This window comes from Alligator sinensis, unplaced genomic scaffold (genome assembly GCF_000455745.1).
Source record: "Alligator sinensis unplaced genomic scaffold, ASM45574v1 scaffold474_1, whole genome shotgun sequence".
Lineage (NCBI taxonomy): Eukaryota > Metazoa > Chordata > Crocodylia > Alligatoridae > Alligator > Alligator sinensis.
The window spans coordinates 336,361-352,748 of record NW_005843092.1 but is presented as its reverse complement, the minus strand read 5'-3'; the positions used below and the strand labels follow the sequence as shown (position 1 = coordinate 352,748).

Genomic DNA, 16,388 nt, shown 5'->3' with positions numbered 1-16,388 from the left:
TGGCTGCCCCACCTGGCCCCAGCATCCCAACACAAAAAAAGAAAAAGCCCCACACTCACTGGATGTTGCAGCAGTCATCAGGGCCTCTGGGGGCTCATGGCAGAGCCCCCTCATGCAGTGTAGGACAGTGGGGATCACCCCCCTCCCCACACCTGGCAGGAGCTGGTGAGTGCGGGGCTTTTTTTTAAGTGCCGGGACACTGGGGCTGGGTGCGGCAACCATTGAAGGGACTGGGAAAGTGGACAGGGGATGGGGCCTGTTTGATTTGGGCAAATTGATTTGGGATAGTGATTTGAATCACCAAATCAAAATCACTATCCCCTGAATTGGCTGAATCCGAATCCGAAGCGAATACTTGTTGCTTCACACAGGCCTAGTAAATAATGCAATAAAAACTTAATAAGAGTACACTGTACTCAGTACTAATAGATCAGCCTAACAATATGATGCTCTAGAGAGCTACAGAATAAATATTGCTTTTTGAATTACATCAGGCATGTGTCAGAGGGCACATCTACAGATGTATTAATGCACCATGGTTACTGTGCATTAAGTTTAGTATCTGTAATAACAGGTACTAAAGGTGCAGTAGCTGGCACTACTGCACAGTAGCACCAGTGCATGCCTTTTAAGTGACATTTATGTGCAGTAAACTAATTCCACTGCACATTAGCACAATAGCACAGCCATGACACACCTAGACATTTTCTAACTATTCTGGAAGCATCCCTATGCTCTCCTGCATTCATAGGAAGAGAGCAGGGAGGTACCTCTTCTTGACAACAGCAGGCTGGGTTTTCTATGCAGCACTCCCAAAATATTAGACTTGGGAACCGACCTGTTTCCTTGCCAATACATGAGTGTTGAAAAAAGCATTGGCTCCATCTTCTGGTGTAACTAGAGCCCTGGTCTGAGGCATAAATGTGTGTGCAATATGAGCTGTGGAGGAGTCCACGTTGGTTGTTCTAGGAGCAGTAGAAAGTGCACATCATCACCACATGCTATCCCAGCAGCTGTGCTGTTCTGGTTTGATTGCTCAAGCACCTACATAAGGCCAGCACTACTCCAACTTCTTCCTCCCTACCAGGTGTGGCTTAGAACAAGTAAAGGCAGGATTCTGCCTTGCTGTTTGTAATGCAGGTAGCAGGTACTATTATACAGAGAGACAACTGCTTCCTTATTTGCATTCCCCATAAGAGGGATGGTAAACCAGTTCAGCTAGAATGAGAAACAACCCACAACTCAATCAGGAAAACCTTGTTCAGTCAGGTTCTGAACACAGAAGCAAAGTGAACTCCTTTAAAGGACCCTGTGGTTTTCTTGTAAAACCTACGCAGTCCAAAAGTTGTTGCAGTCTTTTTGATGTGCCTTGGCTGGTAACTTCACACACACAGCATTTGGTCTGTTCTCTGTTAGAAATCACCAGCAGAAAAGCTTCAGAACCAGTGCACTGATTCCCTGAAACTATGCTGGCTAAGGCTGCATACATGTATTCAAATGATCTGGAAGAATTCTTCTGGGTTTGTTCTCCTGGTAGAAAAATGTACCTGGAGGCCCTGGGATGCTGGAAGACTGCTGTGGGTACAGACATTCGTTCTCACAGGAAAAATTCTCCTGATCATCATTTAACCCTGGTTATTCCCAAGCTATTTTTCTCCTGGAGCAGCCATTTTTGTTCTGGGAGAAAAAATCCTGAATATCTTACACTTGTGATTTCTCTTGGGAGAGCAGCAACTCTCCCAGATGAAACTGAATGTCTGTACATGGCCTAAGAAACAGGAGATCACCAGCAGAGTGTCATCCACTTGACAGACAGACATGAGTATCATTGGTCTATGTGGAACTACAAGTCAGTCTATAAGGCTGTGGAGACAAAGGAACTGAGAACCTCAAAAATTCTGGTGACACATTCTAGTGTGTGAATGTGATCCAAATGAATGTGTGTGAATGCTAGATCCAAAAAGGAAATGTCTATATGGTTCAAGGGAATGCTGTGCTTAGACGTACTATGCCCACTAGCTCCCAAATCAAAAGTAATGTAGCTAACTCTGCTGAGTGCTAGAGCATACTGGGGCACACATAACACCACACTACTTCTGGTTTAGGAGTTAGCATGTGGGGAGCAGGCAAGGTGCATGTCTAGGTATTGCACTGCTTTGCCTCAGAGAAACTCAGAGGTGTGTAGACACTACAGTGCTTAAGTGCTGTGGTTCCAAACTGTGAGATACCTGGCTCCCATAAACACAACCCTGAGTTGGGTGCCCAGTCTCCCTACACAACACGTAAGAATATGCAGTAGAACCCAGATACTTTGCAGGGTTAGGGTCCTTACAATCTACAGTAGTGGTTCGCAGCCTTTTTAGACTCAAGGTATCTCCCCATAACTTTTGTAAACTGAATGGCACCCCACGAGATAAAACAATTTATTTATTACAGTGTTTAACTCCTTGCAGAGGAGCCAGGCAGTGGGGGCAGAGCAGGGCAGTGCCCAGGGGGCAGAAGCCTGAGCCCGAGGCTGCACTTATCTCTTCACATATCTCCTCATACCCTGCAGTACCTTTCAGAAGATTTCACATCCCAAAGTGCCCCAGCAACCCAGTTGAGAATCACTGCCCTACAGAAATGAGAGCTTGTGAAAGCTCAGCAAATAGCCATGAATGTGGGTTGATGAGCTCCCACCGATTGGAGAAGCAGTGTTCTTTGAAGTAAGGCCCTGAACTGGTCAGCCTACTGTGAACCAAGCAGGCTGAAAGCCACTGAATGCCAACAATCTGGGTTGTATTGAATTACTTATTCAGTGGAACAAGGACTGGAAACCAGGTCTCCCCTCTCAAAAGCCATGTTTTGTGTTCACTCTCTTGCTTAGCCCAATAAATAATTATTCTATGCAAAGACCGACAGCTCCAAAAGGCCCTGTGGTTAGAGTGCTCTCCTAACAGTTGTGAAATGTAGGCTTCAGTTGTGTCAGCAGAAGAGGGAATTGAACCCAAGTCTTCTAGGTCCTAAGCTAAGCAAGTCCTGGCATTCTAGACACTGAGCTATTGGATAAAAAAGCAGACAGCCCTTCCACCTGGTAATTCAGTGCTCAATCAGTTTGAGGTACTAATTTCCACATATTTTGTCAGGCTTATAGCAACCCTATTCTCAGCTCCCTTTGGAGGAGTCACTCCCTTCTGCTGACTGAAGAATCCCTGAGATTCCTATTTGTTTTGTTCTTTCCTTTCTTCCATGGAGGTTGGGAAAGTCATTCAAGGAAAACCACACATCAAAAACCCAAACACAGATCAATGTTACATGCCCACCTTCCACAAGATTCACTCAGGCAGAAATGGAAAGCATGACCCCAAGCTCTAATGAGCATGCTGCCTGCCCTCCTGACTACCCACTCTTATTTTCATTTGAACCTGCATTTCACATTACAGAACCGGATAGTCACCTGGCAGTCCTCCCACATATGTCTTCACAGATGACTGCAGATAGCTTTCCAAGACAGCCAGACTGTCCTCTAGCTGGGAATGGCTGAATTCACTCTCTCCTGCAATCCCATCCACAGCAAATGACAGTTGATCCTTATTGATGGAGACATCCACTGAGTGTTCCTTGTCATCACATACATTTATTGCCAGTCTGGACACAACTGTTGTCTCCATGGCCAAGATGATGAACTGAGGAGCAGAAGACTGCAATGAGTGAAGGCACAGACAAAAGCTAAAACATGATTTATGTTTTTCTAGGTTCAAATTAATCCTTTCTGTGGGCCTTTATAGGAAGGTTTTCATCATCATATTAGGATTTCTGAAGGTCACATTCTGAGCATACAAAACTTTTGCCTGGTTTCCCAACAGGGGTCTGATTCTCATTTATCCTAAGATGACTTTAAATCACCTTGACAGTTTAAAAGGAACCCTAAAGAGAGCATATCTTTAACATTTGCACTGCTGAAAGAAGAAAAAAGTCAGCTCGCTGACTCTGGAGGAATTATTCCTACTTTATGCAAACAAGATGGCAAAATCTAGTCCTATGTCATAAATATAACTGATTATATTGTATATATTTCACTAGAAGCATTCCTGGCATTTTGCAGACGCCCTGGAATTACACCTAGGCCACTTCCTTGATGACACAGCAGCCATGGGGTTATACTGTTACTACTGAAATGAAAAGGTCAGGCTCAAACTCAACTGAGAATTGTTACTTTGTCAACAGAGATCTACAGTTTAATTCGGACAGACAAACACGATAAAATGGGACAGTGGCTCAAACTGAAAAGGTTGTACCAGATATTGTCTGTGTGACGTTATTCCCAGCAATACAATATCTTTTACAAAGGCCAAACTTGCAAAGAGTGCTATGCTGCCCTTAAATGTACACCTACAAAAAGCAGAATTCCCACAATAACAAGGCACTTGTTTTGCGTCCAAAATTGCAAATTGGTGAGTTCAAATGACTGCACAGAATGAATGGCAGGACACACTTGGGGATCCTTTTGTGTTTACACTGGAAGATGCTTAAAGTTTGTACCTGTTGTTTAAGTTTCTTTGTGGAGTGATAGTCAATCAGTGCCAATGATAAAGGGACTGATTCTTCTGCACTAACCAAAGCAAAAAGCACACCAGTGTCTGTTGCTGGCCGAATGATGGCATTTACTTGTATTTTCCAATTCCGCTCAGTTTCATTTCCAGCAGGTGGTTGCACTACAGACAAAAAGACATATGTCAAAAAAATAGAATGACTGCTCAACAACTGGCAGATGAGGTGATTCCTGTCTCAGAGAGAATGGATAGCTGAGCTTATGGACAGCTTGCTATTTCTTTTAGTCAGAGGAAAAATCAAAAGTGCCTGAACACAGGAAGGAAAAAGGTAAGAGCTCTGGTCTTATTACTCTCCACAGAGAAAGCTGCAGCTTTTCAGAATGCCAAAAATCAGGGTTGAGCTTTTTAATCAAGAAGAGAGATTCAATTGCCAAGGACTGTCAATCCATTACTTTATCAGAGCTCCTATGAGACAGGGCATGCAATTTTATATCCAACTTGAATATCACACAATGATTGAGGGATTTGCTTCCAAATCTGACCCAGAAGAAACAGATCACTTTCACAAAAGTATCAAAACTAAACTGAAGGGCTATAAACAGCACACATTGAACATTACCTAATCACCAGCCAATCAAAGGTTTTTGAATGTTCTAAAGTGCTTCTAGTTCACAAGTTTTGTCGCCTGATGACTACAGAAGCAGATTTTGTTGCCATCTTTCCTACTAATGCAGCACCTTTGGAGATCAAAAATAATATTGGCTACAAAGAAAGACGCCGACATTGCCTTCCTGGCCTGCCTGAGCAACGCCGTAAACAATTCTGCTTTACTGCAGCTGCAAACAGGATAAATTACTTCTTTATGTAGTTTGCTGCTATTAAAGCAAAAACAAAGTTAACTGTTTATTATAAAATAATATAAATATGTAAGTGCTGAGGATGCATCTCAGTTGGAAGGTTTCTCTCATTGGTACTTCCGATACCAGGCTCTATTTTGCAGCTCTTGCACCAAACTGTAAACAGGATGATTGTCACCTGATAAGATGTTCTCTAATTTACAAAAGCAGAGGAAAACCCACATAATGCTGCACAGAAGATTTAAGAAGAAGAGAATGTGTATACAAGACTAAAATAGACCACTGGCATTTATAAAGGATTTCAAAACCTGACAAAGCTGATTACATGGATAAACAGAAGACTCTAGAACAATGACTAAACTATCCTTCAAACTGCTAAATTAATAGACCTAAGAATGGGCTGGAACAAGTTAATACAAAATCCAGGCCAAATTTTGCCCACCTTGTAGTGCTGTTCACACTATCACTTGTCACTAACAAAGCAACCATATTCAAATGCCATAAATATCATTTAGGTCAAAGATAAAATTAGGTATTTCATGTTAGGCACTGAAAATTTTGGGCTTGCTATAATCTCAACACAGAGCATACTAAACATAAGAACGTGCATCAGAGAAGCCACAATTGAAACAGTAGTGAAGAGGATTATGCATGAAAGATGAAATGCATTGTCAAACACACTCAGAGGGAACTTAAACCAGAGTTTCCCATATGATGTTGGGTATTATCCAGTGTAATTTAGACCTTCCTTTCTATGAGCTAGCGTTGTTGGTTACAGCCATGTTGGTCTAAGGACATGGGCAAACAAGGTTCTTTGCATAGATGTGATATCTTTTATTAGACCAACTAAATAGTTGGAAAAATTGTTCTTTGCAAGCTTCTGGGCACAAATACCCTTCTTCAGGCATAGAGAGAGTTTGCTGGTGAATTGTGCACTCTCCTGGGTAGAACAGAAGCCAATATAAAAAATGCAGGTCTGGGAAAATGCAAACGTGTGGCAGTAAGCATCAAAGGGACAATAGGTGCGAGACAGGTGTGGGGTGGAGGGGAAAGGGGGAATGTGGAACTGATGCTAGAAGAATGTAGCTGGTAAAATGCAGACAGATTCCCTGGGGTTCTCAGATGGCAGGCAGGTTATAATGTGGCATATTATAACTCCCCCATCCCGAAACCTGTCTCATGCCTATTGTCTCCCATCCCTCTGATCCTCACTGCCATGCATTTGCATTTTCTCAGACCTGCATTTTGCATATTGGCTTCTATTCTACCCAAGACAGCACACAATTCACCAGCAGAATCTCTCTGTGCCTAAAAGCTTGCAAAGAACAATTTTTCCAATTATTCTGTTGGTCTAATAAAAGATATCACATCTACCCAAAGAAGCTTGTCTGCCTATTTCCATGAACTACAAATTCAGCTGTTCATTTGCTCTCTACAGCTGCTAGACTTCTTAACTGGGGAAAGGCTTATTTCAACTGCTTTATTTTTTCAGCACACAGCTGATAATTTTCCCTCACCATGTAAATAATTTCAGTAAATAGGTCTTAAAAAAAAAAAGCAAAATACAAAACAGAATAAACAAAATGAAAACCACTCATCCTTCCTTGACAATATGGGAATACATACATTTTTTAAATTGTTAGTTCTGTAAAGATAAAAGTATGGAGATCAGAGCATGACAGTAACTTAAAAACCACAAAGAGCACTTACTGTAACTAAAATTAAATAGAGCAAAACCACTGCCTGGGTAGAAGGATCCTTGTCCTGCCACTGAAAAGCACTGCATCTTCTTATTCATCTTTATTGTTTCTTGGATAGTAGTATCCTCACCATTCAACCAGTTCCATGCCCGTATGCAGCCATCCAGCCGAGGATTTATCTAGTAACATAATGAAATACTTCAGCCTTGAACTCTTATTCCATTACAAGAGAAAAATCAGGCACACAGGGGAGCCCACAAGACTAAGCAATGTTATCAAGTCAAACCAGGCAGAAAATAATCCTCAGATCATAGGAAAGTAGGGCTGGAAGGAACCTCATGGGGTCATCTAGTCCAGCCCCCTGCTCAAGGCAGAATCGTCCCTGACTAAACCATGCCAGCCAAGTGTCTGTCTAACCTGCTCTTGAAAACTTCCAGGGATGGAGATTCACAACTTCTCTAGGTAACGTGATTCAATGCTTGACCACCCTCATAGTCAAACATCTTGCCCTGTTACCAAAGCAGGCTAAGGCCCAAATCCTACAATGGCACCCACAAAAACAGACGTCTGTGCCCAAAAACAGCTCCCCTGAATCTCAATGCATTGCAGAGGCCTGGCTTATACAGGCCTAAATCCACCGTGCTGACTTCGATATCCATTTCTACAGGCTGACAAGTTCATTGGTTGGATCATCATGCTCAAAGAGTTCAATCCACAGGCTGGGAAGTTAATTTCTTAGGACTCATAATGCATAATTCCAAGTGAACCACCTTACGAATAAATGGCCTGCATCCTCAGTTAATTTGGGATAAGTGTCGCAGCCAGAATAAAAACTCAGGTTCCCAATCTCCTGACAACACTACATTCTAGCTTAATATATTCAGACTAGTTACCACACTGAGGCCATGTCTACACGTTGCTATATGGCAACATTGCTACGTTGCCATGCATTAGTATTTCCTTCTGGAAGTACTAAAGCACAGTGCAGTATGGGTAGGTATGGGTAGTTCCTGCATTGTACACACTGCACATGGTTAGATTTCGCCATTACGTCGCTACAGTGGCGTGCTTTACCAGGGGAGCGTGCTACTATGCTGACGTAGCAGCCAATCATGTGTAGACCCACATGATCACTACATTACCACAGCACACCATACAGCAATGTAGTGCATCGTGACATCACCACAGGGCGATGTGTAGCCCTACCCTGAAAGACTTATTGGCTAGGGACAGAAGTTACACATAAACAGATTTAAGTTAACAGAAACTCATTTAAACCTGCAACAGAACAGAAGCTCAGTGCACATAAACCAGCTTAAAAATAGCTAAAACTGGTTTAAGATAAACCTGGTTGAACGAAGTATCAGATTTCACTGATTTCAGTCAAACTGGTTTATGAAACTTCTGCCCCAGACCCCTTCCTGTTCAAGTTAAATCACAGTCCCCCAGCATACTTTCCAGCCCTGGGCTGTGCTGTGATGTCTTCTCCATCAAAGAAGGGCTGGGGGAGAGGGGAAACAGGGACTACTCCCATCCCCCCCAGCAAACCCCAGCTGGGGTCTGGGGCCAGGGAGCAGGGTTAAACCCACCTTCCCCTGAGTACAGAACTGCCTTGCTGCTAAATTTACTAAAATTTATTGCTGGATGTGACTGTGGATTACAAATCCCAGAGACACCTGGAAGCAGAAAAAGGAAGTGATGAGCAACCCTGCAGAGTCCTGCTGCTGTGATTCTGGGCTGCAAATACTAGAGACCTCAGGGACGGCAGGAAGAGGAAGCAAACACACCACCCATGCGGCTGTGCCAGAGACATACTCTAGCGCCCCTGGCTTCTGGACTGAGCCACTGCAGGCATGCGGCTGCATTTCCTGAGTCAAACGTAAATTTGTCTAGTTGTTTCTCAGTTTAATCTCTGCAGCTTAGACTAACCTGCAAAGACTGAATCAATTTACCCTTGGGCTTTTTGGCTGTCTGTATTTAGCCACTGTGGGGACAAAAGGCCTCCTGACATGGCTGTATTCAAAGTCGTGGAGCCATAGGGTTGTCACTTTATTTAAAACTAATAAGCCAAACTCTTGTTGTCGGGGCCCTGCTCTATCTTTGGTGGGGGATTAAAAAAGGAGGCTAATCCAGAGGCATAACAATGCAGCTCTGGGATCTGGGCAAAAGTGGCAATAGCTATTTTTGTGTCGTCCTTCATCCCCATCCTCTCCCCACCCCCTTGGCTATGCAATGGGATTGAGCATAGGTATTTAAACATAACTCATATAAACCTCCTTCTACCAACAGCTTCTATGGAAATTCTGGCTAAATTACTGTAGAGTCTTCCAAAACTAGTTTCATGCCTCAGCCAAACTTTTCCAAGGAGTGCCTTAGTTTTTAGTCTTCTTCCTTGTGTCACAACCCAAAGTTGTGATTTTTGTTTTGTGTGCACTTCGGCACTGCTAAATTATTTTCCCGCCAAATTGCAGCTTCTTTGCACGGTGAAGTTCTCTGCTGCAAAGGAGAACTCCGGTGCAACGGAGAGTCTTCCCGCCAATTTGTAGCTTTCTTTGCATGGTGCATTCCTTTTGCATCTTGGAAATGCACGGTGCAAAGGAGTTCCTGCCATTTGTATTTTAATTCGAGCCCCATTATTGGCTTGTGTTAAATTAGGCACACGTGGCGGCTAGCAATTGGCTTGCTAGCCGTATAAAGAGCTTGGGTGGTTTCCGCCCAAGCTGGAGAGAAAGCAATTGGAGTCCAAGAGGGAGAGCGTGAAGATCTCTAAGCGCTGCGGATCCCTATGAACCCAACGCATTTCTTAAGAAGGCAACAGAGGTCTAAACAGCCTCTGGCCTCTCCCTGTCGCCGAGCACAATCCTAGACATATCCCTATCCTATATACTCAATTGCCGAACCCACAGAGCCTTAACAACTCCGGGGCCTGAGAGCCGAACCAAACCCACGGAGCTTCGACAACTCCGTGGGAAAGAAATTACCAAACCCGCGGAGCCTTAACAACTCCGGGGCCCAAGAACCGAATTTGTTGTGGTCCTCCAACAAGGATTTAAGCGGAGCTGAACCTGGAAACTGTCCAGCCTACACCGCGACCATCTTGGGTGTAAGTAAATAATCTTTGAATCAACCACTACGCCTCCATGACTAATTCTAGCCTGTGCGTTCCTTACCGCCCCGCGGTCCCTTCTGACCCCACGTGCCCGGGCTGCTGGCCACAGCCCGCGTGCGCAAAGACGGGTCCGCATATCGCTCCCGGCTCGCACATGGCGACATGGACGGGATCAGGAGGCGGCCCGCACACCTTGAAGCTGACTTTCACAAAGGGCAAAAAATACTAACAAAAACAACCTTTGAGCCACTAAAAGCCCCCCCCCCCTTTTTTTTTTTTTAACAGGCTGAGAAACAGCCCATGCTAGCACACTTGGAGCTCTCTACTAAAAATAGATGTTAGAAGTGATTCGTATGAGTCTGGCACCATATGTATGGAATACAAACATTAAAACACATTGCAGGGAAGGAAAGCTCCACCTGCCTTGTTCCCAGGCTCCTAACAAACACCAAGCTCAATTCCCCTCTCACTTAGCCACGCCTCACTCCACAAAGGTCGATAGAGTTAACTGGTTTTAACTGAAGTCAAAAACAGGCCCATAACACAATACGTACCAATTCAAGCGATGAGTAAAAGAAGTACTTACAGGCTGAACAAGGTCTTTAGTTTTGAAAGGAATGCCTCCGACTGTTAAATTCAGCTGATACAATCCTTTGTCAAAAGTAAATAAATCCCCTGAAACTGCTATTTTCATAACTGCATCTTTGTTGACCTTTATAACTAAGCTTCTTTCCAGTTCTTCAACAGAGATCTGGAGAAACAAAATTATTAATGAGAATATTCTGCAGTGGAAAGATTTAACTACTGAAAAGTCATATACAATGCAAACACAAGCAACAGAACTCACAAGATAGGAAATCATCTCCTCTCTCAAGCCTATTTCATGAACCTTTTGGGATCTATTTTATGTTGTCCTTTGATAAGGGAAGTTTTGCTGCAGGTAAGCAGATGGAGCGGTCCTGGCACTAAAGTCCACCCACTTTAAGCACAAAAGAAAGTCTACCCATGTTTCAGGGATTTTGGTTGTAGCTGTGTTGGTCTAAGGACATAGGCAGACAAGGTTATTTAAGTAAATGTGGTGTCTCTTATTAGACCAACTGAAAAGTTGAAAAAATTGTTCTTTGCAAGCTTTCAGAAACAGGCACCCTTCTTCAGGCACAAGGAGAGTCTGCTGGTCTTCTCTCCAGGGTCCAAATAGTAGTCTAAAAGAAAGTCTACTCATTCCAAGTTGAAGCTAAGATTGCAAAAGAAAGAGAAGACAGTCTCTTGACAATTACTTCATGTTTTTACAATGTTTGGAATGTAAACCTCTACACGGGTTCTAAGTGGAATAACAAGTTTTTAAATTATTTTCATCTTCCTATTGCAGCCATAAAGGAAAGAACAGCTGAAGGCCAGATAAGGGGATGCCTGCTGTTGCACCAGTAAATAGTAGATAACACAGATGATTTCAGACCATGAATACATTTCATCTTTGAATTGGACAGTTTAGCAAAGAACAAAAGAAATAAAGGTTCATAATTGAGACAGCACACAAAAAAATTGTATGTTTATACAGCACTTTTCATCTCAGAGACAGGAAGGAGCCTTAAAAACAGAGATGTCCAGGTAGATTCCTGCACTGACACAAAAGGACCAAATAAACTTTCTTGGGGGTTCAAGTAGGCCCAGTACTCTGCCTGCATATGTTCACTGCAAAACCAAGGCACAAATACAGTTGGTAGCACTGAAATACAGCCACCTCTGGAAAGGGAAGGGAGGCACAAAACAAATGCACACCATGCTGCACAAAAACAGTGGCTCAGATAAATTGCAACCAAAGACCTAAGGTAAATGTTGCTCTCTGAAGACATACCAGAGGATTTTAACACCTACACAGAGCAGGAAAAAGCTCAGCTCCCTCGCTCTACATTTCCATTTAGACTATACACACAGGCATGTACACAGTGCACTGCAAGTTAACGGGTTAAGTTGAACCCACTGGTCCGGTCTGGAACCTGGAATCCTGTGAAGTACAGGTACATCAAATTTTATGTTTAAGGATACATTTCTCAATGATGCATGAACGACTCACGGTATCGACATATAAAATATTTACCATGGGATAAGAATGTTACCAAGAAGCAAACGACATGCAGTCAAGCCCAACCTCCTTTGACCCTACTGTAAATTGCTCCTTTACTCTCCTCAGTCCTATTTTGAGGAGTGACTCAGCCTTGAACTCTGAAATGCCTAATTCAGGAACCTAAATGTCAAAGGACCTTGGGACTTAGCACTCTATGTTACTTATATGATTCTGGAAATTTACCCCCAAATCCCAAAAGCCTTTCCACCTTTGTGTGCATGGGGAGGGAGATACCAACAGTCAAATAAGGGGTTTAAAAATATGCTGCCCAGGAGTTACAAAGAAAATAAAAGGCCTTAGGGAGTTGAAGGGCCTCTGTGCAGGTTAGTTTAGCCTCTGAGCACTCCCCTCAGAGACCTAATAGATCCTGTGGGTCTTGGTGGTTTCTTCTGCAGGCGAGACAAGTAGCCCAATCTCAAAGTAGAGCACAGGGAAGACTCTGTGTTTTTTTCCAGAAGTAGCAAGACCTCAGACCAAGCACTATCACTGCTGGCACTGCGGTTTTTCAGGTTCCCCCAAACACTCAGCAGCTTTGCATTTTCTCACCCCCAAACTGTTTCTTATATTTACCCATATTTTTAAACAGCTCAAATTCTCCTTGGTATTTGTTTTCATCACTATTCTCCAAATACAGCCAATTGAAAACTTTTTCTGAACTGCATTTGAGATGCAATGAACATTGAAAAAGAGGCAAACTACAGCTGCTGTTAATGCTGGACTTGACAGCAACTCTGCACACTGCCTCAGTGCACTGTTTGCACAACAAATACCTGGCTGCTTTTCAGGTACTCCTCCAGCTAGTTTTCACTCCCTGAGATGGCATTTATAGCCAAAGTAATTTGAACTAATTTTTGCAGAGCTGGGTTTTAGGTAACATTGCATCAAATGTCTAATTAAGAGCCAAACACATCACATGACAACTCTTGCATTCCCCACTGCTACTCATTTGTAAATTTGTGTGTTTAAAAAAGAGCAAGCAAATTTACCCATCCAAACTTCTCCTTTGCGCAGGTCCATTCCCATTACCAGTTGTCTCTGGAGACTCATAGATTCATAGACGGTAGGGTCAGAAGGGACCTCAACAGATCATTGAGTCTGACCCCCTGCCTGGGCAGGAAAGGGTGCTGAGGTCAGATGACCCCAGCCAGATGCCTATCCAGCCTCCCCTTAAGACCCCCAAGGTAGGAGAGAGCACCAACTCCCTTGGAAGCCCATTCCAATTTTTGGCCACTTACTGTGAAGAAGTTTTTCCTGATGTCTAGCCTAAATCTGCTCTCTCTGCCACTGTGTGACCATTGTTCCTTGTTACCCCAAGAGTTGGGCTCCGGGAGCAGCGAGAGATGCGCAGGTGAAAGCCCGCTGCACCCCCGCTCCCCCGAAACCCCCCAGAGACCCCCCAGCAGCCGCGGAGCCCCCCCGTGGCTGAGTGGGAGCTGGGCCGGGGCTCGCCCCACCCAGGCCCCTACTTCGCCCAGCCCCCCAGGGAGCCACGCAACCGGAGCTGTGCAAACAGGCGCGCTTGTCTGCTGGCGCGAGTTAGCACGGAGTTCACGCGGGAGAGCCCAAGGCCCTGCCTGCAAGCCCCCTAGGGTAGGCAGACTCAGGCCCAGCCCACCTACCAGCGGCATGCCACGGATGGGAACACGCCGCACTCCGAGGGGTCTGCAGGCCCTCCCCCCCGGCACCTCAGAGACGGCCACCCAGATGGAGCCCATAGTTCCAGGCTCCACGCGGACGGAGCCCCTGGCGCTCTGCTGCGGGGGCTGCCTGTCCCTTTTTCAGGCTCTGGGGCCCGGGAGCATGGCCACCTCCCTTTGTGGGGTCTGCTCCCTTTTGGGGTCTCTGGCGCGCCAGCTGGAGGAGCTCCAGGCCACAGTCCAGAGACTGCATGCCATCAGGGACTGTGAGCAGGAGATAGACTCCTACTGCCAGGCCCTTCTCCCCAGGAGACAGAGGGTAGACCACAGTCTCCCACCAGGACAAGGGAGGACTCGGGGACCTCCCCTTCTGTCCAGTCAAGGGGATGGACCAAGGTGGTTAAGGGCCCTAAGGCCTGCTGCACCAAGGCCCTTGCCCTGCCAGAGCTTAGCAACAGGTACGAACCTCTTGCAGCCCCAGCAGAGCCTGCTGAGTTACCAGCTCCCGCAGGCAACACAGGCTCAACTGCAGCTACCGTCCCCGCTCTCCCCAAGACAAAACGTACAGTGTTTGTTGTGGGAGACTCCATCCTGTGGGGGACTGAGGGGGTAATCTGCCGCCTCAACCCCTTAGCCCAGGAAGTCTGCTGCTTCCCAGAGGCCTGCATCCGAGACAATGAAGAGAAGATCCCTCAGCTCCTCCAGCCCACAAACCACTATCCCATGCTCCTTATTCATGCAGGCACCAATGACATGGCTCAGAGCACTCCCAGCCAGGTCATGAGGTGCTACAGGGATTTGGGAGCAGGGCTAAAGGGTCTGGGGGCACAGGTGATGTTCTCTTCGATCCTCCCAGCCTTGGGCTATGGGCTGAGGAGGGAGAGGAGGATCCTGGTAGTGAACCAAAGACTGCGGCGCTGGTGTCACCGGGAAGGCTTTGGCTTCCATGACCACAGCCTGCTCTTCGGTAAGAGAGGCAGTCAGCTGCTGGGAAGGGATGGCCTCCACCTCTCTCCGCTGGGGAGAAGGCTCTTCTCAGCCAGACTGGTTGACCTGCTCCACTGGGCTTTAAGCTACGCCCGCTGGGGGATGGGGGACTACCACCACTACTGGCCCACTGAGCAACCCTTGCAAAGCAGGCAGGCCAAGGCACTTAAGGGAGCTCACCCCTGCCCCATCCCGGTACAATCTGTGGGCAAGGCAAGAGCCCCCAAGGGGACACTTGCCTGCCTGTACACAAATGCCAGGAGCTTGAGGAATAAGCAGGAGGAACTCATCCTCCTGCTTAACACAAATTACAACATCATAGGGATAACGGAGACCTGGTGGGACTCCACCCATGACTGGACCATGGGTATAGATGGCTATACCTTGTACAGGAGAGATCAAGTAAATAAAAGGGGCGGGGGTGTAGCTCTCTATGTTAAGGAAAGCTACACGTCCCTGCAAGCTGATGTTGGCGACCAGGGTGGACAACTGGAGACCCTCCGAGTTAAAATCTGGGGGGAACACGGCAGAGAGGACACAATGGTGGGAGTCTACTACAGACCTCCCACCCAAAGTCAAGAACTTGACCAGGAGTTCACCCGGGAACTGGCTGAGGCCGCATGCTCCAGGACCATGGCTGTCTTGGGTAACTTCAACTACCTTGGAAGGATCGTGCAGCAAAATCCAAGCAGTCGCAAAGCTTCCTATCATGCGTGGATGACCTCTCCCTGACTCAAGAAGTCTATAGGCCAACGAGAGGTAAAGTGCTGCCTGACCTGGTACTGGCAACCGGGGATGACATAATCAGCGACCTAACGATCCAGCTCATGGAAGCTGGATGACAGCAACCATGAGCTGATCACCTTCATCATCCGCCGTAAAGCTGGCAAGTCAGTCAGCAACACTCAAGTCCTTGACTTCAGGAAAGCCAACTTTGACAAGCTCAGAAGGCTTGTCAGTGAGGCCCTAAGGGACCACGACCCCAGGGGGAGGGGAGTCCAGGAAGAGTGGTTGCTCCTCAAGGGAGCAATCCTCAATGCACAAGCTAATTCTATTCCATCTCGGAGGAAAGGCAGCAAGAAGGCACAGCAGCCACCCTGGCTCTCCAGGGATCTACTAGCCCTCCTGAGGCTAAAAAGAAAGGCCTACAAAGGATGGAGGATGGGACTCACCTCCAAGGAGGAATATTCTGCACTGGTCCAGTCCTGCAGGGAGCAAACCAGGAAAGCCAAGGCTGCAACTGAACTCCAACTAGCTTCCAGCATCAAGGACAATAAAAAGTCCTTTTTTAGATATGTGGGGAGCCGGAGGAAAAGCAAGGGCAACACTGGACCCCTGCTGAAGCAGATGGGGCAACTGACGCCCAGGAAAAAGCCAACCTATTAAATAGGTACTTTGCGTCAGTCTTTCATCAGTCCCATGGGACGCCCATGCCTGCTAC

The 16,388-nt window shown here is 45.9% G+C and overlaps 1 protein-coding gene across 1 annotated transcript in view; it reads right to left on the bottom strand.

The window, feature by feature from the left end:
* The window catches only part of GAS6 (growth arrest specific 6), a gene marked incomplete at its 5' end in the record, with an annotated part of 65,338 nt that overhangs the window by 4,897 nt on the left and 44,053 nt on the right, over positions 1 to 16,388 (bottom strand). The window contains 4 exons of the mRNA XM_025193710.1: positions 3,437 to 3,665; positions 4,522 to 4,694; positions 7,100 to 7,268; positions 10,785 to 10,949. Coding sequence (XP_025049495.1) covers positions 3,437 to 3,665; positions 4,522 to 4,694; positions 7,100 to 7,268; positions 10,785 to 10,949 — 736 coding nt within the window. The remainder of the gene's footprint in view (positions 1 to 3,436; positions 3,666 to 4,521; positions 4,695 to 7,099; positions 7,269 to 10,784; positions 10,950 to 16,388) is intronic.